This window comes from Chlamydotis macqueenii, chromosome 9, assembly GCF_036417535.1.
Source record: "Chlamydotis macqueenii isolate bChlMac1 chromosome 9, bChlMac1.mat, whole genome shotgun sequence".
Taxonomy (NCBI): domain Eukaryota; kingdom Metazoa; phylum Chordata; class Aves; order Otidiformes; family Otididae; genus Chlamydotis; species Chlamydotis macqueenii.
In genome coordinates, this window is record NC_141564.1 from 19,862,441 (window position 1) to 19,888,320 (window position 25,880).

The 25,880-nt window shown below is 36.7% G+C and overlaps 1 protein-coding gene and 1 long non-coding RNA gene across 6 annotated transcripts in view; one reads left to right on the plus strand and one right to left on the minus strand.

Annotated features, from left to right (window-relative positions):
* Positions 1-1,133: 1,133 nt before the first annotated feature.
* Positions 1,134-25,880, minus strand: part of PIK3CA (phosphatidylinositol-4,5-bisphosphate 3-kinase catalytic subunit alpha) — a 43,152-nt gene continuing 18,405 nt past the window's right edge. For 4 of the 5 annotated variants that reach the window (XM_086754686.1, XM_086754687.1, XM_086754685.1 and 1 more), the window contains exons 3-21: positions 24,574-24,783; positions 23,627-23,877; positions 21,747-21,992; positions 20,751-20,836; positions 18,746-18,851; positions 17,481-17,633; positions 17,238-17,372; positions 13,341-13,465; positions 12,896-12,977; positions 12,262-12,426; positions 11,602-11,705; positions 10,791-10,962; positions 10,344-10,450; positions 9,712-9,833; positions 9,095-9,173; positions 7,457-7,627; positions 6,785-6,902; positions 6,471-6,622; positions 1,134-6,057 (exon numbers count right to left, since the gene is read on the minus strand). In XM_086754686.1, the coding sequence (XP_086610812.1) occupies positions 5,787-6,057; positions 6,471-6,622; positions 6,785-6,902; positions 7,457-7,627; positions 9,095-9,173; positions 9,712-9,833; positions 10,344-10,450; positions 10,791-10,962; positions 11,602-11,705; positions 12,262-12,426; positions 12,896-12,977; positions 13,341-13,465; positions 17,238-17,372; positions 17,481-17,633; positions 18,746-18,851; positions 20,751-20,836; positions 21,747-21,992; positions 23,627-23,877; positions 24,574-24,783 (2,855 nt within the window). In that variant the 3' untranslated portion in view covers positions 1,134-5,786. The remainder of the gene's footprint in view (positions 6,058-6,470; positions 6,623-6,784; positions 6,903-7,456; positions 7,628-9,094; positions 9,174-9,711; positions 9,834-10,343; positions 10,451-10,790; positions 10,963-11,601; positions 11,706-12,261; positions 12,427-12,895; positions 12,978-13,340; positions 13,466-17,237; positions 17,373-17,480; positions 17,634-18,745; positions 18,852-20,750; positions 20,837-21,746; positions 21,993-23,626; positions 23,878-24,573; positions 24,784-25,880) is intronic. The other variant, XR_015259379.1, reaches the window with a different exon arrangement.
* LOC147599729 (uncharacterized) lies at positions 14,432-17,186 on the plus strand. The gene is made up of 3 exons (XR_015259380.1): positions 14,432-14,671; positions 14,805-14,867; positions 16,165-17,186. It is a non-coding gene; the product is annotated as an uncharacterized LOC147599729 (long non-coding RNA).

Below are 25,880 nucleotides of genomic sequence, written 5' to 3' on the forward strand. Positions count from 1 at the left end.
TGCGATGACAACAATACTTTCAAGATTTCAAGACTGATAATCCAGGACATCAGACTGCAGTCATACATATTTTAAATCCTTTTCTCCACCAGGGAAGTGGATTTTGATAGTCTATGTGGATATTCACAGTTAAAACCTGCAGAGATGTGAGGGGGCAAGGGGAAAGGATGATAATCCCACATGATGAATTCTACATTTATCTTCACAAGATGAAGAATTTGGACCACAGCAGCTGTAAGACAAGAGGAGGGCTCATCTCTTCCTCTCTTCATTTTCTTTCCCCTGCCCCAAATGAAACAGTAAGAAACTTTGGACAGCCTGGGGCAGCTGATAATTCAGGATGTAGAACACCTATTAATAAAAGTAGTTAAACCAAAGAAACAAGGCAGAATGAGATTGCAGCTATGAATATCCCTGTTTTGGCTCTCAGGGAGTATCTAAACTACAGCAGATACGAGGTTCTGCTTGAATTAGGCTTTCTGTAACTTCAGCAATACAATTAAGTCAGGCTTAACTGTGATTAATTTTATTACTGGAACAGGTTCCTAACAAAACTGATGCAGTTACACTGAACTAAATGGTTCCTAAACCAGTTTAATAGCTACTGGGGAACTGGCACCAGAATTTCAGAAAGAGTTGGGATAGAATAGTGTATTTTTGGCCTTCCTTATGCCGAAGGAATATTGCATCACATACAGAAGTGACAGTAAGGACACTTATTAAGGCATTTATACAAACCACTGGGGATGTTAGCTTCAAAGTACAGGCAGAGCATTGCTTCAGTTGATCTTCTCTTACAAACAGATGTTGTTCTTATGCTATGGGCATGTCCCTTTTCAGGGGAGAAGAGTGCTGGAGAGGGAAGGGAAGAGAGAACAGAGGGATCCACCTCTGGCTTAGCCTCAGGAGTGCTAAGACAGTTAAGACCTCGTGCTTTTAAAAGTCTATCCCATAAAGCTCAGAAGTCAAGAAACTGCACTGCAAATTAAGAACAACTATTTTTCCTGAGTGTGGGTTCAATGAGTCTTTATATTGTGAAATAGTAGGAAAAGGAAACAATGCTAGCAAGCAATAAAAATCCTGGAAGTCTCGAGAATGAAAGTAACTACAGACAAGATTACAAAAATGACAAATTGGAGAGCTGAAAAGGCTAGTTAATAAAGACTATTTCAAAGTAAAATTGTCAAGTGTTGAACTGGACTACTAGTAAACATTCTTCTCATTAAAAGAACACCTTTCATACTGAATCAGATAACTACGTAATCCGGAACTTTAATATACACAGTCTAATTCTGATTTCATATGCTGTTGTGAATCCAGAGTGATTCTGATGAAGTCAGTGTTGTATCAGCATAAAGTGAACTCAGAATTTCTCGAAGACCAGAGCACCTATAGACTTTGGTTAGTATATGCAGATAGAGAACTTCTATATCCAGTTTCCAGTTGTCCTGCCTTCATTATCACAGATGTAAAAAAAAAAAATAAAAAACCAAAACCCACATCAACTGCATGGGTGGTGAGCTACACATTTTGGACAGACAGAGCCTTATCTAAACTGAGACAAGTTTCAGCACAAAAAAAAAAAGATACAAATTCATTATTTGTATGAAACATGTATTGCAAAATTAAATTGGGATTCAACAATCTGCAACAACATCCACAGCTATATAGTATTAAAAAAAAAAAGTGTGGTTCTTCCATTCAAGTAAAACTAAAACAAAAGAAAGAAGTTTAAGGAAAAAAAAATATCTTAGAAGCAGCAAATTACAATTCTCTCTGTAATACCACACCATTTTCATTAACTTGAAGCATTTTCAAGATGTCAAAGACATCAACAAAACAGTAATTTCAAGTGGCTTTGTTGATATTTGTTTTTTGAATGGGTCCAGCCCAGGTCTGCAACCCGTACAGACATGCAAAACAGGAGGAATTCACAATTACTATTAAGAATAGACATTGGAACATGCCAGTTATAAAATGACAAAGCAAAGAAAATACCTTAAAGTTGTCAACAATGGGCTACTGACCACTAAAGGGCAATGAATATTTTACATAAGAAGAAAAGTTGGAAAAAACCAAAAACAACCCTCCAAACCACCAAAAGCAGGGTCATAACATAGAAAGTTCTCTACAAGCTTGATCATTTCTATATTGCCCTTAATATGCAGGCTTATATGTTCTTCACAAGATGCCAAACCACTAACAATTTTGGTTTTATTTAAATGCTTTTTTTAAAGACTTAAAAAATTATACTGAAAGTCTGTTTCACCTATGAAAAAACTACTAATGCACCCCTTTAGAACAGAAAAGTGTGCATATAATAAGTCAGTACAGGTACTTTTTCTGCTACTTTTAGGAAAGCAAAGAATATATTGTTTAAAAAAAACTAATCAGCAGCAGCCTGTTTCTGTCATTAAATTGAACAGTTTCACAGTTGAAAAAGTCACTGTTTTTAAATTTGTATTTCACCAAGTCACCACTTCCTAATGCTTTCTCATAAAGCACACGGCCCACCCCTGGGCTCCTTGCTTTGGCTGTCCTACTACAAAGTTTTGCAGGAGCAAGGTGTTCAGATCCAATTCAAGCTCAAAAGAAGCTACTTAGTGTTTTGTGCAGCTGACTCTCAGAATAAAGAGAACATCTCAGATCTTCATGAAGTGGGAATAATTAAAAAAAAAACAAAACAAAACAAAAAAAAACCAAAAACCACACAAATCCCAATCAATCTCTAAAAATCTGGAGCTCAGTTACAGAGGCTTTCACAGCCTGTAAGCAGATCTTATTTCGGATACTGAGAAGAGATTACATCCTCTCATTTACACCAATGTAAGTAAACAGCACCTCCACTGTCTTCAGTGAAGTTACATCAGCACAAAACTGGCATAACAGGATAAGGTAATTAGTGTTGAAAGCTTTGAAGCTGATAGAAGTATTTGCCCCCCACCAAACACTGGCAGAAAGCTTTTCAAATGCCCATCCTGGTTGCGGTGACAACAACTGCTTGAAGCCCATGAGCTTCTCCTACTTTTTCATTTATTTAAAGGCTCTAATTATCCCAAATCATATTATGTCTGTATCACTACGATGTTTCCTTTCTTTTACTATCTGATGTTCATAAGAACATCTACAGCTTGTGCACAGCATTTAGTTGCAGTAACTTTTGGAAACGGAGCCTGATTCCTCATGCCTTTGTTTGTGCAAAAAGGGTGCAGAACACTGTATGCCTGAACTGAAAGGCATCTGTACTCATATTTACAGAAGCAAATGGCTAGGAAGGGGCAAAGTACAAAAGAAGCTGGACTTATAACATCCAATAAATTTGAGCTGATCTTTTCATCCAGGCTGGAAAAGGCTGACCATCTCTTAGATAAATGAGGTAAAGCATTGTTTCAATACCAGGTAAATAAGGATAATATAGCACCTAGTGTGGCATTTGTGCAACAGTTTTACTTGGTTAAATTAAGAGTTAGAGCCAACAGGGTTTCAGATTTTGTGAACTAAATAGAAATTGAAATGAAGTCATGTTTTAAAAGAGCTAAACCATTAGTGTGTTGACTGCAAAATAATACATACAAGGGTAATTTTCCTCTAGAAAGTATGACCAAGGTTAGCAGGAGTTAAAATATTTGTATGAACAAAAAAGAATATGTAACAGTCAATAAAAAGAGTAATGGAAAGTCTATTGGACTACTCCAAAATATTTAGTAGAACTAAGGAAATAAAACTTCACATTCCTCATACTACTCTTGGAACTTCTGTAGTTTTCACAAAAACAGGTTTCCTCCCACATCATCAAGTATCCGTGTCTGCAGTAATCAACTGCAGCATCTTGACTATAAAAGTGTCTTGAAAGATCCAAGTCTTGGCTTTACAATCCCCAAAGTCTTTCATAACGTAATTGATTGCACATTTTTAATATATTAAAATTTGTTAAATGAAGCCAACCACTCATTACCTCATCAGTACAGCCTGCACAAAGTACAGTTTATTTATATACTTATACTCTAATCTAACACCAGCTGTCAGCATATTTTATATTACATGTGGTATTGCACTCTGAGTGGCACCTCAGTGCGTGTTTGCAAGTGAACAAGCTGAACCCTCAAAAGCCCCAGACTTTTCAAATTCACTCTAAGTGCTGCCAATCTAGCAAGTTTAAAATGTTAGGGTGAACATCACCCTCAGAATCATGGGCTTCACTAATTAAAAAAACCTGTTTAGTAATTAGAAATACAATCCTACCTGAAGTAGTGCATAAGGGCAATCTGAAATCCTCAGTACTCCGAAGCGTTTCAAAAAGTGGTGCCAATTTAATTGATTGCACACATCATAATTGTGTAAGAGGACAACAACTAGATTTACAAATATATATTACACGCACACACACACAAAACAGACAAAGCTATAAAATGTTTGGTAACTCCACATGCTTTGAGCTAGCCAACGTATCTGCTATATGTTGAACTGCTTATTATTGATCGTATTGAAAATCTAAATTCCTATTTCTGATGTGTCTGTTACTGGATTAAACAACCACTTCCACAGGAGGAAGAAAGAGGAGAAATGGTGGACCCAAAGATTGAGGGTTTAAACGTGCGTTCCTTGAATAGCCAGCATATCACTTCAGTAATGTGAAGAGTGATGCTCAAAAATTTTTGAAGAGACTTAGGCCAAGTTCACCTCTGGCATTAGTGGGTGTAATATCCCACTGTTTCAATGGTACTTGTGTCCTCTTTCACCAGGGTTGAATTTGGTCCTAGGAGTATATCTGGTCACCTGCAGTGACGTTAATGGAAACGGGAGTCTTGGACAGATAGAACTGGGCTGCAAAATTAAAAGAGTGAATATTGGACAAATCATGTAAATAAAGAATATATATTAATAATAGTTCCTATTATATAAATAGCCTTTATAAAAAAATAATCTTTCAATAATTTTAATAACTCACCTTTCTTCAGGTTCTGGAAAACATGTATGAAAAAAATCTATTCCGTTCAAGTTAGATTAAAGCAAACCTAAGATGAACACTACAGCTCTCTGTTGCACTAAACCCAATTCTGACCATTCAGTTTCCAAATTAGTCAGTTTTGGGGGATGGTAGGGAGTTTCTTTGTGAAGGTATGAATTGCACCCCTAGAAATACTGAGCAGAAGAAACACCATACTGAATGGGCCTATTTCCTACTGCTTTCAGAAACTGTGCAGATGACAGACCCAGAAATCAAAGGGTCATCTAAACCCCGTGAATGTTAATGCCTCTGAGCACATTGAAAAGGCACTGTCCTCTCACTATTGTTTTTAGATCTCTGAGCTTAAAACTCCTTCCCTTCAAACTATGCTGCATTTAAATATTCGTTATCATGTGAATTCTCTTTCCACCCTTCTCAATCCAGCATAGTCTCTACCTGCTGTACCAGATCTAAGGTAACATGTGATGGATTCTATGTTCATGCTAGCACTATTTTCTTTTTCCTTCTAAATCAGCCTATCAAACAAAAAAAGGAAACATTCTTCCAAGTTTACCTTTTTGGGCTTAAGGCATAACATGAAGTCACACATCATACTAAAGCTTAATTTTTGAAGTGTACAGTTTTAGTGCTATCTGAAACCCTGTTTTACATTATTTTTCGACAGTTGTCTGAACAGTTCATCTCTTTTCTTGCCATAAATTCTAATGCTGTTCATGGTTTGTGCAATTCCTATGCAACCAGTCTTTGCTGCTAACGGGTATTAACAGTGCAGTACCCATAAAGCGGGCCATCAGTTCTTGTTTTCTTTGCTTTCATTTCAGTTCAAAGCATGTTGCTTTATCGTGTGGAAGATCCAGTCCATTTTTGTTGTCCAGCCACCATGGTGAGCATCATTCATTTGCTTCATGAAGTATTCAAGAGCTTCCTGCTCAGTTTTGTCCAATGCAAGGGTCTTTCGAATGTATGCAATATCGTCAAAGGACTGCAGTTCTGGCATTCCTGAGCCAAGCATCATGGAGAAAAGATTTATGAAGAGATTGGCATGCTGCCGAATTGCTAGATAAGCCTTATAACACATCTCCTGAAACCTGGAAGAGAGAGGAAAAAGAAAAAAGCTCTGTTTATTTCCCTATTAGATGCAAACCTGGCATTTAAAGATTCTCAGTTTTTGCAGTTATCCCAAGATGATTTTGTTTAAAGTGTTACATTAAAAAAAAATAAATAAATAAACCAGATATTTAAAAATTTATCTTCATTCACGCGTAGGCTGACCCTGCAAAGATGAAGTGAGGTTTCATGAACCGAAGGCCATGTAAGCGCTAAGATCACCTACTGATTTACAAGTGGATGGCTGATCTTCAGCTACAGAATTAGAACACACCCATGCAAGCCAATTAAAATACTACTTTTCAGTTAAAAGAGCTAATTATTGAAGCTCACCAGTAGTAAAGTGCATTTTAGGTACAAAATACTCTGGAAATTAAATGCTTAAAAGGCTCACCTTTCAAACTCCCTTGTTTTGGTGCATTCTTGGGCTCCTTTACTAATCACTATTAAGAAGTCCTGTGTTAAGACAAACGGCACACGCTCTCTTTTATAACCAAATTTTTTCTTCTTGTGATCGAGGAAGTGCCCAAAGTCAATATGAAACAGCTTGGAAAGAGAAAGGTATTTTAAGATTAGTAATTCCTTGTTTAAATGATGTAATAGTGAAATTGATCATTTAGTTATAGTTCAGATGATTTTATTTTAAAACAAACACATGTGGAAGTGAGAGATGACATTAGACTATGTTTTTAGAAAAACATATCTTACTTGTCCATCATCTTTTACCATGATGTTACTATTGTGGCGATCTCCAATACCCAGTATAAAGGTGGCAACACAGTAGCCAGCACAAGAACGTGTGAACAAGTCAATAGCTGCATCATACCTATTGAAAACAAACAAAGGAAACATTTTCCTACAGATATTCTAATAAGTGCATATTTTTAATTTTTCTTTGTTTTGGTTCCACCACCCCCTGCCCTCCCGCCCTCGCCATTAAGAAAGAGCCAACTTCTATCTTCTCTCAATAAAGCAGAGTCCCTGCACTTTATCAGGGTAAGGAAACTCAGCACACTCTGAAAACAGAATTACTTACAGTTAGATCTTGGAACAGTAAACTAGCTATTAGAGTGTCTCTCCCTCTTCTGAAAGCACTAGTTTTTATTTTGATGAGCTACTGTTAAAATACAGACTTAAGCCATGTCTTCATAGTTCTACTTCCAGCTTATCCTTTACTGCTCCAAAGTCACACAACCAGCCAAACTCATTAAGAGAGCTATAGCAGGAATACCAGGCAAACAAGGGCGGGGGGGGGGGGGGGGAACCAAACCAAACCAAAACTAGATGGACATAACTTCCTGCTTGATTAACTTTAGTTCTCTTGAAGTTTCCATCAAGAAGAGCATGTGAGCAAGAAAAACAAGCAACAGGAAATCTCACATTTCTCCTTTGTTCTTGTCCTTGAGCCACTGATGCAGTGTATGGCTGTTGAACTGCAATGCTCCTTTTAAGCCTCCTTTACACTGAATCTGCATGATGGTATGAGAGCTCCTCACTACCTCGATGAGTCCCACGCAGTCACCAATAGACAAACAACCATACGGCAACATCCTGAAAGATGAAGAGCACAGAGTTTTTGTACAGAGCTCAGTTTTAAGACAGCAAACAACAGGCATGGTTAATAACCCTTAGCAGGTAAGTGCCACCTATTACTCTAGGATATGAAAATCTGTTTTAATGTTTTCATAGGTATATTATCATTATGAATGTTTCATAGGTGTATTATCATTAGTACTGTGGAAAAAATGTACCAGAAATTAGTACAGTAACATGACAGCCACTCTATCCACCAATGCCATTCTTCAGTTCTATATAAAGACAAAAAGGTCAAGGGAAAAATATTATTACCATGGTCATGGAGGCCTGGGGGAATACACTGGAGAAACTCTTAAAGAGGCATTCAGCATGACTTAATGAGGTCTATTCAACTATATTCAAAGTGAAGTACTACAGACAGAATCTAAGCATTCAGGAATGTTAGGATTTCATGGGTTACTGTAAACAAGTGGTAGGTAATACTTTGTATGTAAAACCAGCATGGGACCTTCAAAATAAGTTTCCAAATAGTACCTGAACATATTGAAAATTGTATCTGGAACCTATAGTCAGCAACATTACAATTTATCCATATGTTAGTGGACTAACTGTAAACAGATGTTCATTCAGACTCTTTAAAGAACATCATAAATCACTTCTTTTAATCTGCAAGTGAAACTCAAAGGATAATCTCAGTAGCCCATTTTTCTCTTTACAAGTAGAATAAATTAATTCATCTGCCTCCCTTTTCTTTCATAGGTCTCTTTCCTCACCCTCCCCCGAAGTCTGTAATTCTTGTGTTATGTTCAAAACATTTTGTCTGAGAAAACCAAGTTACCATCTAGATGATGAGGAAATGAGAACTAGGGGTGCAAAGAGCATACCTGGTTTGACAGTGCAGAGGCAGCTGTTACGCCACCACCTAAAAATCTACCATACAGCAAATGTGTATTTGGAAGTGTAACCTGTCTAGCACCAGTTTTCCAGAAGCAAAAGAGTTTATAGTGAATGGCATTCCGCAGAAGTACTGTCCCCACAGACTATTTAGAGGTGGAGAAGCTGCATGCATAGATTGGGTAATATCTACTTGGTGTACTGAAACAAAGATGTCAACTACAAAGAGTCATCGCTCAACAGGGCTGCATGTTTGGCAACTTGTTCAAAGCAAATCCTACAGATACCATCAAATAGACTGTACTGTGGCCTGTGTGTACATTCCTTGTACGTAGATTCCTTGTATCCACTTGAATGAGACATAAGTACTTTTCAAATACAATCTTATCTTTACAGAATCCACTAGTTTAGCTAACTGAAAGTTATTAAAAAATAAATTAAAAAGAAAATATGCTCTAACATGTACAAATATGCCTGTTTATAGCATTTCATTTATTACTCTTGGGAGAACAGAAGCAATGTCTGGAAAGAAACCAACGTAAAACCCATTAAGAACAGTATTGCTTGAGAATGACCTCTAATGCTTACCGAAGATCAAGACCCTGATTTTGCCAGATGTTTTCCATAATTCTAATTATCTGAAGTGTCAGCATGTCCTGACGCAAGTCTGGAACAGTCAAATACACAGAGACTGTCAATTTCATAACACCAGAACACTTTGTTACATCTTATTTTACTTTTCCCCCAAAAAGTATGTCTAAAGGCAATGAGGCTTACATAGTTTAGTGTAGGTTTTGTTGTCTCAGTAGAGAAAAGCAGATTTTAAATAGTTGAGAATGCATGTAAATTTGTGGTGGCGATTTCAAAGCTGCTTAAAAATCTACACTAAAAACATCACAATGGAATTACAGATTACACATCTGTAGATATCTTGAAGATATCTTCAAGTAAAAAGTACAAAGTATTAAATAGTTCCACCTCAACAGGCTGAGCATCTTAGAACATACAAAATTTGTACATGACTGAGACAATACATCTGTGCATGCTTAATTTTCCTGGAAAACAGAATTGCTTTGCTCACGTTTTTTCTTTTGTTAAAGTTTTTTTTCAAAATACATATTTTATATCCTTAGAAAAAATACTAAGCAGTAGGTTAGGAAAATAAACAGATACGTAGCTTTTAGATTACACTTATTTTTCCTTACCATCTCCATTTTTAAAGATAATCTCATTGTTCTGAAATAACAACTCAGACATGATATCTGGGTTTTCCCAGTTCAACCACAGGGGCCTTTTTGCAGATGACATTATTCTGCACTCCTCAAGCCTATAAGGGAGAGAAGGTTTATGAAATACGCACAATTTTATTCTCATACCGTGTTTCTGTAATACTACTAAGTTCTCCCCATTTTCTTCAAATTCTTTGAACTAGTTTAAAATGAAAGATGCACTGGTAACCCACAACCAACCACTTGTACTAACTGCAGCTTGACGCTGAAACTAAGCACAATGTTCACCATTTCCTAAGCCCAACAGAGAGGATGACTATATTGCAAGTTTTCCTTCGACAGCATTTGTTCCTTACAAATGGAAAAAGGACTGCAGTTCCTGTCACCTTGAAGGAACAGTTAACTGTCATGCTGTTCCCTAATTTGTTAAAACATTAGCTTGAAACTACTTCACTCTTTATGAATTGCTCTGTTGCAATTTTTTTTTTCAGTTTACTTTAAATATACTAACATTTAATATGTTAACATTTAACCTTAACATTGTTAAGGTGAACATTACTAAGCATTTACTTAAATATCTAGACAAACTTCAAAACTGAAGACAATACCGAAGATTTCCCAGTTGATGAGCAGGATTAAGAGGAGAGATAAAACCTTGTAAAGCATCCATAAAATCTGGCCGTCTCATTTGTTCAACAAGAAACTTCATCTGTACCTGATAAATAATCACATTCAGGTTTTGAGAACACTAATTACATGTAAATGAAGGCAAGTATCAGATTTTAGCTTTGGTTTTAAAGCATGGGCTTGCACAGTTCCAGCATAAGCAACTCTGCTTAGCCACACATTACACAAATTGAAACCCTTAGCTTTAGTTCTTTGCCTTAAGAGGCAGACAATGGCAATGCGCAGAGAAAACATTACAGCTTCTAGGATAATAGACTATCTACTGAAGTTAGCATTAATACTTTTCTAGTTAATAAAATTAAACACAGTTCTAAGTAATTCCTGTGACTCAACAGCAATAGTTCTGGTATATGAACAGCTTATAATACCTTCTGGGTCTCATCTTTTTTTTCTTGCTTGAGAATATCTGTGAGGTTAATCAACTTCTCCATAGCCTCCACCTGCCTGCTCAGATGCTTTAAGTACATTCCACATGCTCGACAATAGGACTCCAGAAGTAAACCAAACCTCTGACTTACAGTTTTATTGTGCATTTCAGACCTACACAGAGAGGAAGAACAGTTATAGCTTAAAGACAAGACCACTTAGAGGTGCCAGAAATGAAGCTATACCTGTAACATCTTCCTGAGGGCTGCTTCTTTTCAGGTAAAAAACTTGTATTAACCTCCCAAAACTCATCTCATCTCATTTTGATTGGACTGATCAGACTTCAGTACCTTTTACAACTAATTCAGCACAGAGTTTACAGGCTTTTCCCTCATTCCCCTCTTGCTCCATCCTGTCCTTTTCTACCCCTTGCCTTTATTCAAAATCCATGCTTCCCAGAAACTGTAGTGAACTGGTGGGGAATCTGACATACAAAAAGTTCAAACAGCAGAAATGTGTCACAGTTCTAAGCAGCTAACAGTATGGAAGCAATCTTAGACTACCCTGCTTTTAGAATAATCATCATTAGATATAAAGAAGTACAAGACTAAGTATCTATTATTAACTAGCTTTTGAAAATGCAAGGCATGAATTCTATTACCAAACTACGCATTCAAACTCTTAACCAATATAAAACAAACTTTATTTTAAGTGGTAATATTTTCCTAATAAAGGACATTAATATGCCAAGCCTTTAGAACAGCTAATTGTTTACAGCTAATAGGAATGCCACCACCCCCTTAACACGCTTACTTTAAATGCCAAAAGAAGAAGTGTCCTATCCTTTGATTGGTCAGTGCCTTCTTGAGTAGAAATCTCACAAGCTGATTATCTAAATACTGTTCATATTTCAGAACCTAGTTAAAGACCAAATGAGAGAAAAATATCAGCTGCAGTTATTCTTTCTGCATACAGATTAAAGGCAGTTAAATAAACAGCAATCTATATTTTATATTACATTTTGCAGAATGACTGATCTTGGTATTAATAACTTGCATGTGTTAGGATTTGAACGGTATCTGCTAACAGTGCATTGGCTGCCTCTACTTCAGGCACTTACCATCTGATGCTTTCTTTACTGTTACCAAATATTTTAGCCTTAACTTGCTCAAAATTTTGAGAGATGCTTCTGCTCATATTTTCCCATGTTAGGACAGCTGAAATAGCTGCCTGTTCCAGCTGGTAGAACAGTTCTGCATCTCTGCAAAGTTTTGGCAGTTAATATTAACAAGCAAAACCACAGCACTACAGAAGATGAACTACATTTCATTTCTTCCTCCTAAATAATCCGCAACATAAACAGATACTTCCGATAACCTCTTTTTCACATCATCTTATATTCTGGTGTATTTTAAGCCTCTGTGATCAGCGAATATAGACAAGACATCAAGTATACCAAAATATGTTCTATACCTGTACTAGCTGGATTAAGTACTGGGACAGTTTGTCATCTGTCAAGTACTTCTCTAGACACCGAACTGCAAAAGCTCGCACCATTGGATCGGGATAATTACAGTCCAAAAGCTCCATTGCTTGCTCTGGCTTGATTGGAGGCCAATCTTTTACCAAGCAATACATCTGTGGACAAGAAGTCCAAACACATTACATCTGCATTGATTAGGAAGAAGTTGTAATACACAGCCATTAGAAGGTATCAACAGACACAAACTACATCCGAGTAGAAGCTGTTTACTCGCCAGTCCTCTCCCGAGAAACACTTTTCTATCAGTTGCCAGCTGACTTTGTTATTTTATCCACTATAAAAAGAATGAAAACAAAACCTCACACTTAAGTGTAACTGACAAGTCAGCAACATAACAAGGATTCAAGTAATGCCACCAAGAGGAAATCTTAAGACTCAGACTGAGCTGAAGAACAGGAACTATGGAAAAAAACTGATCAATTACAGTGGCAACTTGAATCATCCAAGTTCTCATTCCATATATCATGCACACATAACATGTTTTTAACTTGCAGAAGTTTTCTTTAAAATAGCATATTTTAAAGCTTCTTCAAAATGTAAAACTAATTCAGTGCTGTACGTTACCTGGGCCACTTCATCTCTAGAATTCCATTTAACAGACAAAAGTAATTTGGGCAGAATTTCTGGAGTATTCACGCAATAGTGTCTGTGAAAGAGAAAAAAGTTTCATGTACAAAATGTCATTTTTGCTTCTATAACCATCTACTACGTCCCCTCAGTTTTGCAGCTTTTTCTTCCTCTGTCAGCAGAATCCGATCCACCATAAGGTGGTGTCAGGATCCATGCAGCAACAGAGAAAATATAAACTAATTCAACAACCTTTCTCCTTGGGCTTATGCACCAAGACATACAGTGCAGAATGCTTTAAAAAACCTTTTCTAACACACTAACCCCAAGAATATAGACTAAAGAGAAGGATGCAAAACCCAAGGCAATCAGGACAAATCTGGAGTGAACGGGCTGAAGTTTGACTGTGACAAGGGTTTTTCTTTGATTTGGTTTTAGATACCTGTGGCTCCAGAGGAAGTCCTTCTCTTGCTCAGTGATTTCAGACAAAGGATCTCTGGTACATATGGCTCGCAGTTGCTCCTTGTCACTTTCTCTTAATTCATTATCTCTAGCTATTCTGTTACTCTGCAGAGAGAAAGTGGACCATCAGCCCTCCACGTGCTTCCTTCTGTTGTCATACAACATACATGAAATACTAAACAGCACAGCAACACTGATAGCCTATGTCACATTTCCTTTTCTTAAATCTGAGGACTTACAATTTAAAAACAGAGAGGTGAGAGACTCGGCCTTTGATTTCTACAACTGCTTTTAGTCACTACGGGGACGAGAAGAGATACATTTCGACTACAATCAGCAGTTGACAGCTGATGGACAACATAATGCAGCACAAAATTAAACTGATCATTTCTGTCTCCAGTTTGGGGATTGCAGAGAGCTGCAGAAATGCACGAAAAAGAAATCAGAACTGAAAAAGCAGAATATGAGGGATGAAGCTAGGTAAATAAAATGTAGATATTGTCAGAAAGCCTGAGTAATAGGAAGACTGGAAAACATTAACCAGAATTAGTATAAAGATATTCCCCAAAGAGCACAGAAGATGTAACTGGTACACACTGAAATTAATTTTATCTAAGACTTAATTTATTCGCACCAGCTTAGGCCAATGGCTGAGGTATTGAAACTATTACTAGTTGATTTTTTCACAGCTCATGTGTGAAGTTTAATTTTTCTCCTATACTTTCAATTTCTTAGTTCATTTGTTTTTTGCAAAGCAACATATGAAGAGATGCAATTTCTGAGGTTTCAGCTACAGAATTAATTGCACTGCAAAAAAGAGAAATCCTAAGCAGCTTTTATTATTGATTTTAGAATAAAATACAACTGTGATAAACAAATTTGACATTTAAAATGAAGCTATCCCAAAAAATCCTACAAAAGTTGAAGTGTTTTTATAGTGAACTCACATTTTCACACCTGTACGATATCTACTACTACCAAAAACTAAGATCAACTGCTTCCCAAGTTTAAATTGTTTGAACTGTAGAACCACAGTATTTGACCTCTTGTTCTGCTCTTTCCCTAGGCGATTTCTACTGAGTGTATTAAACAAGACAGTAAGCAAGAATGAACGAGCTTTGTCTGCCAGTTTTGTTGATGGTTGAACTAGTACTTTGAAACAGAAATACCAACATGTCTTTTACAGAAAGTCTTTCCAATGCATCTAGGTTAAAAAAAAAAACCAAAAAACAAAAAAAAAAAAACCCAAAACAAACAGAAGAACAGAACAATTTGAAATTTCCAGGTAGAAGATCAAGGCACCCTTAAAAGGTGAAGTGGTGTTATTTCTAAAAATATGCACAAATATAGAAACAGTTGTCAGGTTATACCACATGATATCTACTTTAGACTGAAAATTCTCTACTTTATCTTTAATTACATAAGTTCTGTGTTCTCATAACAGGTTCACGACTATTACATGGGACAAAAATATTCAGCCTTCAAGCTTACATCTACCAATACTGAGGTATGAATCAACCAGGGGTTTTAGTGCCCTGCCCTGTTATTAGTGTGGCAGTGCGAGGACTTAGTGCACCAACATGTTTTTATGACTGTCCTGAAGCACATGGACTTGACTTAAGAGTAGGGGGAAATTACTCAGGACTACTCTCCATGTGGCAAAGGAAAATTTCTAGCACACATTCTCAAATATTATGGTAACGGATACAGTGCAAGTAGCATAGCCAGAGTCATTCTGTAAGGAAGCTAATAGATAAATGACAATAATCACCCTACTCCTAACATAAGATCCAATAGTTGATATTGAACAAGTGATTAATTGTACATATTTGTCTTGGTTCTGAAAAAGTAATCCTAAAGAGTAAGTGAAAGTCAAAAAAAGTGTAAAATGTACCTGCATAGTGGGTCAGAAAGATCATAGTTTAGGTCAAGCCCAGAAGGAAAATGCATTTATCCTGTTGCGGTCAACACCAAAAACTTGAAATTCTATGAATTGTGGGACAGTAAATTAGATTTAATATTTGAATTTTTTTTTCATATTCAAGATGTTAATGGACCTATAAATGATCTAATTATGTATTAATTGTTTTTAAATGCAGTGTAACGCATTTCAAGGTTAAACAAAAAAAAAAGTTATGCTTTGTTTCATAACAAAAACATTCATATAGAAATCACTCCTCAGTGACTGTTTTGCTGATCTTGACCACTTCAGACAAGTATTTTTCACTTCTTTCAGATGTGGCCAATGCTACAAAGTAATCTAGTATCTGGTTTTTTAAATGAGTAACAAAGCAGTGACTTGTAACTCCCTAAATATAGTTAGTGTTACAAACAGCTATAAATATGCACAGTCCTGAATATAGAAAGTTTGGCTTCAGACTTGAAGATGCCATACATTAAAAGATAAAGGGGACAAACACAATACTAAGAGATAATAGTGACATTCAAGCTTACCAAGCATTTAATGAAATATGATTTAAGAAGGGATAATAAGAGGATGTTGTCAGACAATAGAAAGGGTTGAAAGAAAAGCGCATAAATAATGATGAAGAGAGACCAAAGCAGCGATACAGTTTGTTTCCCTGACAACTTAGTCATTGATGTAAACAGGCTTTCTCCATATTTAACAACAGCCACCCTCTACGATAATGTAAGGATCATCACAAAAAATAGAAGATTAATTTGAGACTTTATTATACCTCCTTTTTTTTTTTATATATATATATTGTAGAGTGCAAGTTGATTGTTACTTTGTCACTGAAGTAAGAGCTTATTCCCTCATCATTTTCTATTTTTGCCTACAGATGGAACAAACGATGAGTTGAGCATATACAAGCCCAGGTAACAGGCTACATTATAGCAAAGGAATATTATTTTTTAAGAAGTCTGCTGTCCTTAACCACTTACTAAGAGCCCTACATCATTGCTTAGTCACAATACATACCAGAAGCAGATACACCAATCTATGAAGGACTTCCTGTAGAGTACCAAGAGAAATTAAATACCTACAACCCTTTGTTCAAGATATGTTGAGATGGGACTGTTATAAATATCACCAGAATTCACAAACTGGAAGCTTACTGACACCTATGCACTTTTTTTTTGGCACAGCAAAAACTTTCCACCCCAAGACTCTTTTTCACACAGACCACAAAGCTCTCTTGGGGAAACTCTCAAGTCTTTGAACCAGCCGCCAGAAGAAAATGTAAAACATACCAACTAATTTCACAGCCTTGTCTTTAAATACATAGCATTTTTAGCTTTACTGCTTTTCTTTTTTTCTCTCCTTTTAATCATCCAAAATATGCTTTTAGGAAAGCTCCAAACCTCATCAAAAAGCCAGTTGTCAACATACAGATTTTCTTCATGACAAGACAAGAGATAAAGGGCTACACTCATGTGCATGCCAATAATCTCCCTTAGAATTCTCTGTACTTACGGTCATAACTATCCCATTAAACAGCCAGTAAAGAGTTATAAGCACCTTTAGGTTACAAAAGAAAGCCTACCTGCAGACATGAAATTGCAACAAAATAAGACAGTATCATTGAGGGAGAATTTCAACTTTTGAAAAGTTAAATTAAGTAATTTAGACATCTGAATTTGCAATATAAAAGTGTCAAAAGGGCCCTAACAGTTTGCACAGTAAGTTTCTCTTTAAAGTGTTTTGGTTGGTCAGTGAAGTGTTAGGTCAGTTTACTGGTAATATAAAGAAATGAGAATATATTACTCACTTTGCTAAACACAAAACAAAAAAATTGATGTCCTGCTTTCACAATAAATCAGGATACACAAAAAAGTTTTCTTTATCACTAATATACTGCGTAAAATATTGTTGTATATTAGTAGCTAATCTTGTAAGTGGAGTTTGCCTTACCAGCCCCGCATAGCTGTAGTTAAACCCCAGTTCACGTGATATAGTCCAATTGGCATGTTCTTCGATCACCGTCATATCTGGAAACTTTACAGGATTGCTAAACCAATCAAATTCCAGCTCTAAACATGGAGTTTCCTATATAAAGGGAATTTAAATTACTTTTTCTGTTGAATGATGCTAATTATAATACAGCACATTTTGAAAATGTACTTCTAAAGAGGAAATTGGCATAAAAATACTTACCTTATTTGGATTTGATCCAGTAACACCAATAGGATTCAACAAATCCTCCAGCCCATGAGGTACTGCCCAAAGATTCAAAGCCATTTTCCCAGATACAAGAGTGTCTGTGTAATCAAACATGTTTATATTTCCCCAAGCCAATGGACAGTGCTCCTTAAAGAGATTAAAAGATGATTTTTCAGTGTAATCTATTAATTACTGCACAGTGAGTCAGGAGAAGTAACATTTTCACCCCAAGCTGTTAAATTCCCACATTATCTGAGAGTAGGTTGTGGAAGCTGTACCGCATTTTTCTATGAATGACTGTCACGGCAGTCATTTTGCAGAATTACATGAAAACACTTGCAAACACATGCTAACATTTGCCCCCCCAAATAAATAACTTCAGATGATTGAGAGAGAGGTTTTTTTTGATAGATAGTGACTTTTTACCAAAGCCTGTAGTGACAGGACAAAGGGAAACAGTTTTGAACTGAGAGAGAAAACATTTAGATTGGACCTAAGAAAACTTCTTTTTACAATGAGGGTGGTGGTGAGATGCTGGAACAGGTTTCCCAGAGAAGTTGTGCATGCCCTATCACTGGAAGCGTCCAAAGTCAGGTTGAGCGCAGCTTTGAACAAACTGATCTAGCAAAAGATGTGTCTGCTCATGGCAGGGGAGGTTGACTAGATGATCTCCAAAAGGCTTCTTCCAACCCAAGCCATTCTATGATTCTCTAAGATTCATAAACCCAGTTGTAGACAAAAAACTATATAGCACCTGTGACACACACTCAAACCTAGAATTTAATGATGCCAGTGGCTAGAATTAGATGCCATATGTAGATTCTTAAAAATTACTATTCGGGATCTTGTATCAAATGCTAAAGCAGCCCAAATTTTCTTTACTTTGAAAATCAACTCTAAATTCAAGTATAAATATTGACCTTTTTTAATGGATAGGAAAGTAACTTACGGGTTTTTAAACTTGAGTTTAAAGGCATTTACACCTCAAAAGACTAACACTGATCTTTGTGTCTGGCTACAGTATAGACACTATTTACAGCACTGGATGGATACTTTTTTTCCCATGTTGTTTACTTTCTGACTACAAAAAGGAGTAGTCTGAATTAGAAACAAGAAAAGAAAAACCCCTATTTTAATCAGATTCAACCCAAACATTGGACTAAGAGTCACGGTCAGGACAGCATTTACCAAATACCTTCCCAAACTTGACTTAAGTAGCTTTGGTTCGTTAAGTGTATTAAAGCCATCATGTGTTTTACCTCTTTAGCACCCTTCCGGCCTTTAACAGAACAGATAGACAGGCAGAGCCGAGCAGCACGTGGAAGATCAGGAATGTACATGTCATATAACAGCCATTCATTCCATCTGTAAGATTTAAAAAGCAGAGTAGAACTAGGTTAAAGGGGAGCATGGAGACACCTGCATTCAATCAACAGCTATACTAAAAAGCATTTGTTATATTTCTACCTAAACTGTGTAGATGTGCATCACAAGTGAAGTTTCTTACTGAAGAAGGGTCCTCCTACATGGAGGACCTTTTGGGAATGGAAACTTTGCCAATTAGCCTTCTAGCACCAATACTGTTTAAGAAGTCATGCTAGATTAGGTTCTTGCAAGCTTAGTAATCAGTTCATTCACTTTCACTCTTGCAAACCCACTGACTGCCAGCTATCAGCGTAGGTATAATCTAAAAATAACAGATTGGCAGATGTGCTACACTAATGTAAGGTTTAGCTTGTGAAATATTTTTTACCTCAGGGAAAAAAAAAAAAAACAAATGGGTAAAAATGTGGCATACCTTTCAGAACTCAACTAAATTTGAACTGCTAGAAAATAAAAAGATAACCACAAGATGGGAATATAACACAGAAGTCCAAAGCAATATTCCTAACTCCGATATTGTTCTATTTACCACAGTAATAAGAGCACAGATTGATTCTACAGGAATATACATTTTGTTTTCATTAACTTCTCTAAGTAGGCTTTATCTCTCAATTGGCAGAACTGTGCTTTTGAAGAGGTTTATTTTCCTAAGCGGATTGCCATGCTGAATTTTCTCAGTTGGAATAGGCAGCAGGTTCCAAGGACAGCATTGATTTTCCAGTATGTCTATAGCTACTAAAAGCACAGTTATACAAAGAAAAACTGTCCAAGCTCTTCTCTAAGAATAAAGAAATGGGCAGATAAACTTTAATTCACTTTTCTTGTGTGTTCATTTCATATAATACAGATCTGTGTGATTATAACCATGTTTTGAAGCCACATCCTTCACCATCTTTCCAAGAAGATTTTCTCTCTAAAACAGTTAAACTACCAGTTCACGTATAGCTATCTCTGGGGAAACTCTGAGGGAGAGGCTATTTTTCAGTAACTGCGTGTATCGTAAGACCCTCTAATTATAATACCTAATCATAGTAATAGAAAATGTACAGACAAAAAAAAAATATATTACTACATTTTGAAACTTTCAAAGACATGAAGTCAGACAGAAAATACAACTCAAGAATCACTTCTGAACACATATTTGCATCTTATCATAGCAGGTGCTGAAAATTCACACCTCCTCATTAATCAAAGTTACAGGCAGAAATTTAACATCTTTTAGGTACTTTTTCTCCATATGCTTATATATGCTCATATAAAGCTTCTTTTTGCACACTAACGGTACTTTTAAGTTCATATGATTTATTTTTCCAGATGATATTAACGGTAGGTCAAATCTCCGGAAAATAATCAGCCCAGAGGCGGCAGTGACTTCCACATTAGCAAGTGATACCCATCTCTCCACACTCAGTGGTTCTGCTTTAGTACACACTATCCAACCTCCCTGAAACAAATTTGGAGGTCACATTACATCACACTGGCTCATGCTGAAGGCGAAATCTGAACCTGCAGCTGGAACACCTGCTATTGATCCACAGTCAAAACCAGAGCTCAGTTGCCCAGAGCTATGCTGATTTCACAGTATTAATGTGTAATTATATTGGAGTTTCAGAGGCAACTGTAAATGCACACGTAAAACAGATCCGCTCAAAGAAACTATAGTATTATATACAATGAGACAAAAATACTTATGTTTGAATTAAATTAATCCTATTTAATTAGGATTAGGTAAAAGTGTTCTTACAAAACTTAAAGGCAAGGAATTCCCAGCAAGGAGCCCTACCTGAATAATGACTAAATCAAGCCTTTACCCCTTCAGTGCTATCATTTATGATGCCCTGGAAGTCAAGTTCTCTATAGTCATTCAAGTACTTAGCTTACCTGGGATTAGAACAAGGTACCCTTTGAGTATTCACATTGTCACACAAAGGTTCTCCTCCATGGTAGATACCTGTTCTAACATAGATCTGAAAACAATGTTAACATTAGCATTATCTTTAAAATGTTACTATAACCATTTTTTTTTCACTGCTATCAATATATACTATGTTTACAACATATTACCCCTTAATTTCCATCAATTAAAAAATTGCAACGTAACTGAAAACCAAATCGCCCCCCCAAAACCCCATCTCAACTTCATTCATGCTCTGCAAGGTGTGAAGTACAGTAATAAGCATACCCTTTTGGAAAAAATATTTTGGTCTTTTTTCCTCATTAATTGCAAAACTAGTTCTTAAAAATATAATAAAAAACTTGAAATGAACTCTAAAAAAACTCCTGGAACCTATTTTCAATTCTTCCTGTGCCAAGCTATAGAGAACAAAAAGACCAAACAAATTCTGCTGAAGTTAGAGAGCCAGGCCTGCAGTATGACTTCAGTGGGACTGGACCCTGCCTGACTCTTCTCCTTGATCTTTCCATACCTCCCTTTTTAAAAACAAAGAGCAGCACACTATCAAGCAGCCCCTCATCAAAAGTATCCCCAATTACTGTAATACATTCTTAGACATAATAATTGTTTAGAATATAAACACCAACATGGATTTTGTTGTTCTATCCATTACATACTAAGCTGACGTGAACGATGCAAACTGAGTTCTGCTCCTATCGGGGCGAGTATTTAGCTAAATACCTCAACTCATGTCTTAAATAGTAAACAAAAGTCTTCAGATGCTAAAACATCTGTAGGTGGGGTTTTTTTGTTTTGGTTTTTTTTTTTTTGGTGTTTTTTTTAGAATTGAGTGCTTAAATTTAAATAACAAAGTGATCTCATTTTCTAACATGTTAGATAACATCTCTTTTCCAACATAAACACAGAACAGAAACCACAAGCTGCTGAAAACCATATATGATGCCATACAGCATTTGCCTTACCTTGTCTATGTCTCTAATGTTCACATTTACATAGGTGGCACAGAGGATTCTTATTCTGAGAGCACTATTTATAGTCCAGAGGGATTTGGCTGTAGCTTCTCCATTCATGTAGGGTGTAGCTGTAGAGATACGCCTGGAATAAGATGGCATTGTAAAGGTGTCCAGTGGTAGCTGGGTGTATAGGCTTTCCTTAGCCATCAGCATCAGGTTGGGCATGCGACCAAGCATTATACAGCTTCTTATATACTGCAAGAAAACAAAACCAAAATTCAGTATGTTCTCAAAGTGTACACTCTTGGTAATCTATACCTAAAAATATTCAGGAAAATATAAAAGTAAAAGTGGATTTAAAGAGCTTATCATTGTCCCTGTATGTGCACCCTTTACCCTGTTTACAGTTATAACATCAAACAGTTTAAACGCGTTGGTGGGCGGGGTCACACAGGAGTGTTTATTTTGAGATATAACATCTGCAACAGTGGAAGGCTGAACCGGAGATAGAACAGAGCTGACAAAATGACAAGTCAGGTTTCTTGTAGTGTTCCTTAGCTCCAGTGCAGTGCGGCACAATGCAGGCAGACTGCTTCCAGATTAGAGCTGCTCCTGGAAGCAGCTGAGCTGCTTTTCCATAGCATGCTGCTGTACCAGTCTGCTCTGCAGATCTAGCAGAGGTGACACTGACACTCCTAGTCACAGGCACAGAGCACAAGGCAAATGGCAGACACGCTCATTTTTGGTTCATACCTTATGCTCAGCACTGATCCTGACAGACTCTAGCTGTAAGCCTGCACCATGTCCATTCAGGACTAAGTGCTGAGAGCATTTAGTCTGGCAAGAGTCCCACAAAATAAAAGGTGTTAAGACAGGTCCAGCCCTGGAGTGTAATTAGCAAGCTCTTTTGTGGCACAACAAAGACATAGCAGATACTTCTGAAGAAGCCACGCTAGATCAAATAGGTCTAGTGTTTGATCTTAAGATGACTGTGCAAAATTATTCATGTATGCCTGCACTTGTTCCCCAGCTTCCACAGAACAGAGCGGTTTCTCCTCATTATTCAGGATGCCCCAGCCCCCTTCTCTTCCCCATTGCTCTGGGGAGCAGACCGTCAACCATTTTAGATGAAGAAATGGAAGCTGTTGATTACAACAATACATTCCTCAAAGAGGAAGCAGCAGCAGCCTGTCAGGAAGTCTACAGGGTAACATTGCTGTCTGCTCCAGAGCGGGCTGCTCAGATGCTCCTCTGTCAGCAGTCCTGTCTCACACTCACAGCACAAACAAAACCCAGGCAATGAAGGGCTGCCAGCCACAAGAAAGATTTAACAATGATTTATGTAGTGCTGGAAGTTTACCACTCCTTTAATAAGATAAAAAAATTAAATATGTAAATAACAGGGAAACAAACCGTTTGTTCAGTTTCTTTCCACCCCTAAAGGAGGAAAGGACAAAATTCACAGTAGCAATGGCTGCCTCACTTCAACATCTGATTGATTTTCTTTTGTGTTACATCCACTCCATTCAAGCATAACTCATCTCTTGCCTTCAGAAATCTAGGATATTCTTGAAAGTACCTACCACTAATTTATCACTAATGTTAGAGGTAAACTACTTCATTCAAATAAGAAAAACTATGCTAGTGATATAAATTCTAGTTTAAGTTACTTTTTCTCCCCCCCATCTCTTTTGAAGCACATACAGCAACAAATACGCACACTACACTCATGCATTAGCCAACTAGTTTAAAGACGCATACACTTTCACTTCCTGTCTTTTGGTTTATTTTAGTGAAAAAGCAAGCCAGCCATAAAATCCATCCCTTTTCTCCCTCACAAATTGGGATTATTTTACTGTATTTCAAAATAAATACATTATGTTACTCACCTTATATTGGCTCAATGGATATTTTTCTAGCAAGTATTCATCACAGCCACACACTTTTAAAATATATTTTCCCTGGTACTCCAAGACGCAAAGTTTCAGTTGTTCGGATGACAGCAACATACTTCGCGTTTTCTTCCTAATTGCTTCAGCAATAACTTGTTCAGGCACACAGTCGTGATTGATTTTTAAGGTGTATTTCTGCTTATCGTTGTTTGGCGAGACTATTACCCATATCACCACTATAATTTGCCCTAGAATAAATGTAAAAATGTTAGGCCTGTAATTTCCAATGCAGTTTCAAAACAACAAAAAACCACCAAACCCCAAAGCCCCCAAACAACCAACTCCCACCCCCCCACCGCAGAGAATTGCTTCCACTTCTACTGAAAGAAGATGTAGACAAGATTCACAGCTATACTGACAGAGGGTTTATAACTTCTGCAAGGAACTCTGTGTCCTCAGTTTATTTTTCACTCTACTCTAAATTCAAACTTTTACCCCTTGAGGCTAAGAATATTTTTATTAACCAAATACTACTGACTACTTAGCCTTCAAGAAAACAGCAGTAACTATTTCGTATTTGAGGACCGCAAGATAACCCAGTGAATCAGCATAATTTAATTCCAGATTTCTCAATGTTAAAATGAAAAGAAAAATGCAAAGCCAGCAAGTTGTTTCTGCCCATAGAAAAAAAAAAATCACCTCTATTTACCAAGTTATATTTCAAGATTTAGTTATTACAATAGCAAAAAAAAATGTAACTAAGTGTTGTTGTCTTCCTCTTGACTTGTATTCAGAAAGTTATTCTATCTTACACCTTAAGATATTGCTAGCGTGTACTAAATATAGCACATAAAATGACGATTTACCTAAGTCATCAGCTGTACTCTGATTTCAAATCACTGAAAAAAAAAACATTATGTTTCTACTGTAAATATTTATCTTACCTTTATCTAGTTTATTGTATATGTGTTTGGGTAGTTCAGGTGAAGACTCTACATTTGGAGGACAGACATATAATGCCCTACTATGTGGTGCGTTGGCATCTCGAAGATCCACTGCTTCTTTACAAACATTAAGAATATTTCTTCTGAAGTCTTGCACTTCTGGATCCTTAACCATGTCAAATTCACACACGGGCATGCCAATAGCAAAACCTACAGTATTGAAGAAGCATGAGGAAATAATTGTAACTGATAATTAAAGCTAAAGATGCCTTCTATCAGTGACAGAAAAAGTACGCTTTAAGCAAAATACAACGTAAAATATTTGTGTTAACCACTGGCTTCTACTTTTATACATAGTTATTTTATTTCAGGCAAGAACAACTCAGTTCTAAAACTAAGTACATTCAGCAGTCTCAAAAAAGGTTGAGAAGACAAGTATACATTCACTGAAGATCCTGGAAGCCTTAAATCACCACTCTCACAGCTAGCACTCCTCCTGGAGGAAAAGGACCAACAATAAACTTCCTTTTAAGTCAGCGCAGTTTCACAGTGGACCAAAGGAGCTGTGATGTCCAATTTTTTCTAAAACCTTGGCAGGATTATTGGTAGCTATTAGGACCATAATCAACTTTACTTACAACTAAATGACAGCTATTCAATTTTTCTGATGAACTATGCTATTTGAAAATGTGAAAAGCACTCCAAGAGATATTGAACTTCACTCTTTGGCACAGAGTCATGCAATAAAAGTCCATTTCTCTCAGGTCCTCTGTCTCAGAGGTAATTCCATTTACTTTAACGAGATTACTTGCATAAATAATTATTTATGTATGAATGCTCAAATGGAAACTTTCAATTGTCTTGTTGCATGGTTAGCAAACCACTCTTCTCCCTAGGTCTTGAATAGGTTAAGCTTTACAAAACAGAAGTAGCTCACTTATGATGCATTCATAATAATTAAATGATTTAACAATTAGGAGCACCCCAGAACAAGTATTTCCACTTGACAAGTCTTTACCACCGCAATGTACAATTGTTAGCAACTAGAAAGGAATAAGTATGCTCGTACTGCCTGCATTTAGATACTGAACCTCGATGCCGAAACACACTCTAGTCTCCCTAAGCTTTCTGAATGGATAATGGAAATGATACTCTACTCCAGAGATGCTTCAAAACATTACAACTTGTCTCTCCTCTGCCCCTCTAACCTCAGCTGTTTTTATTTCCCTCCCCATCCTCTTTTTGTAGGAAAAAGGGGGAAAACACCTCATTTCTGACATTTTACTTTCTAAGCAAAAATAGAGCAC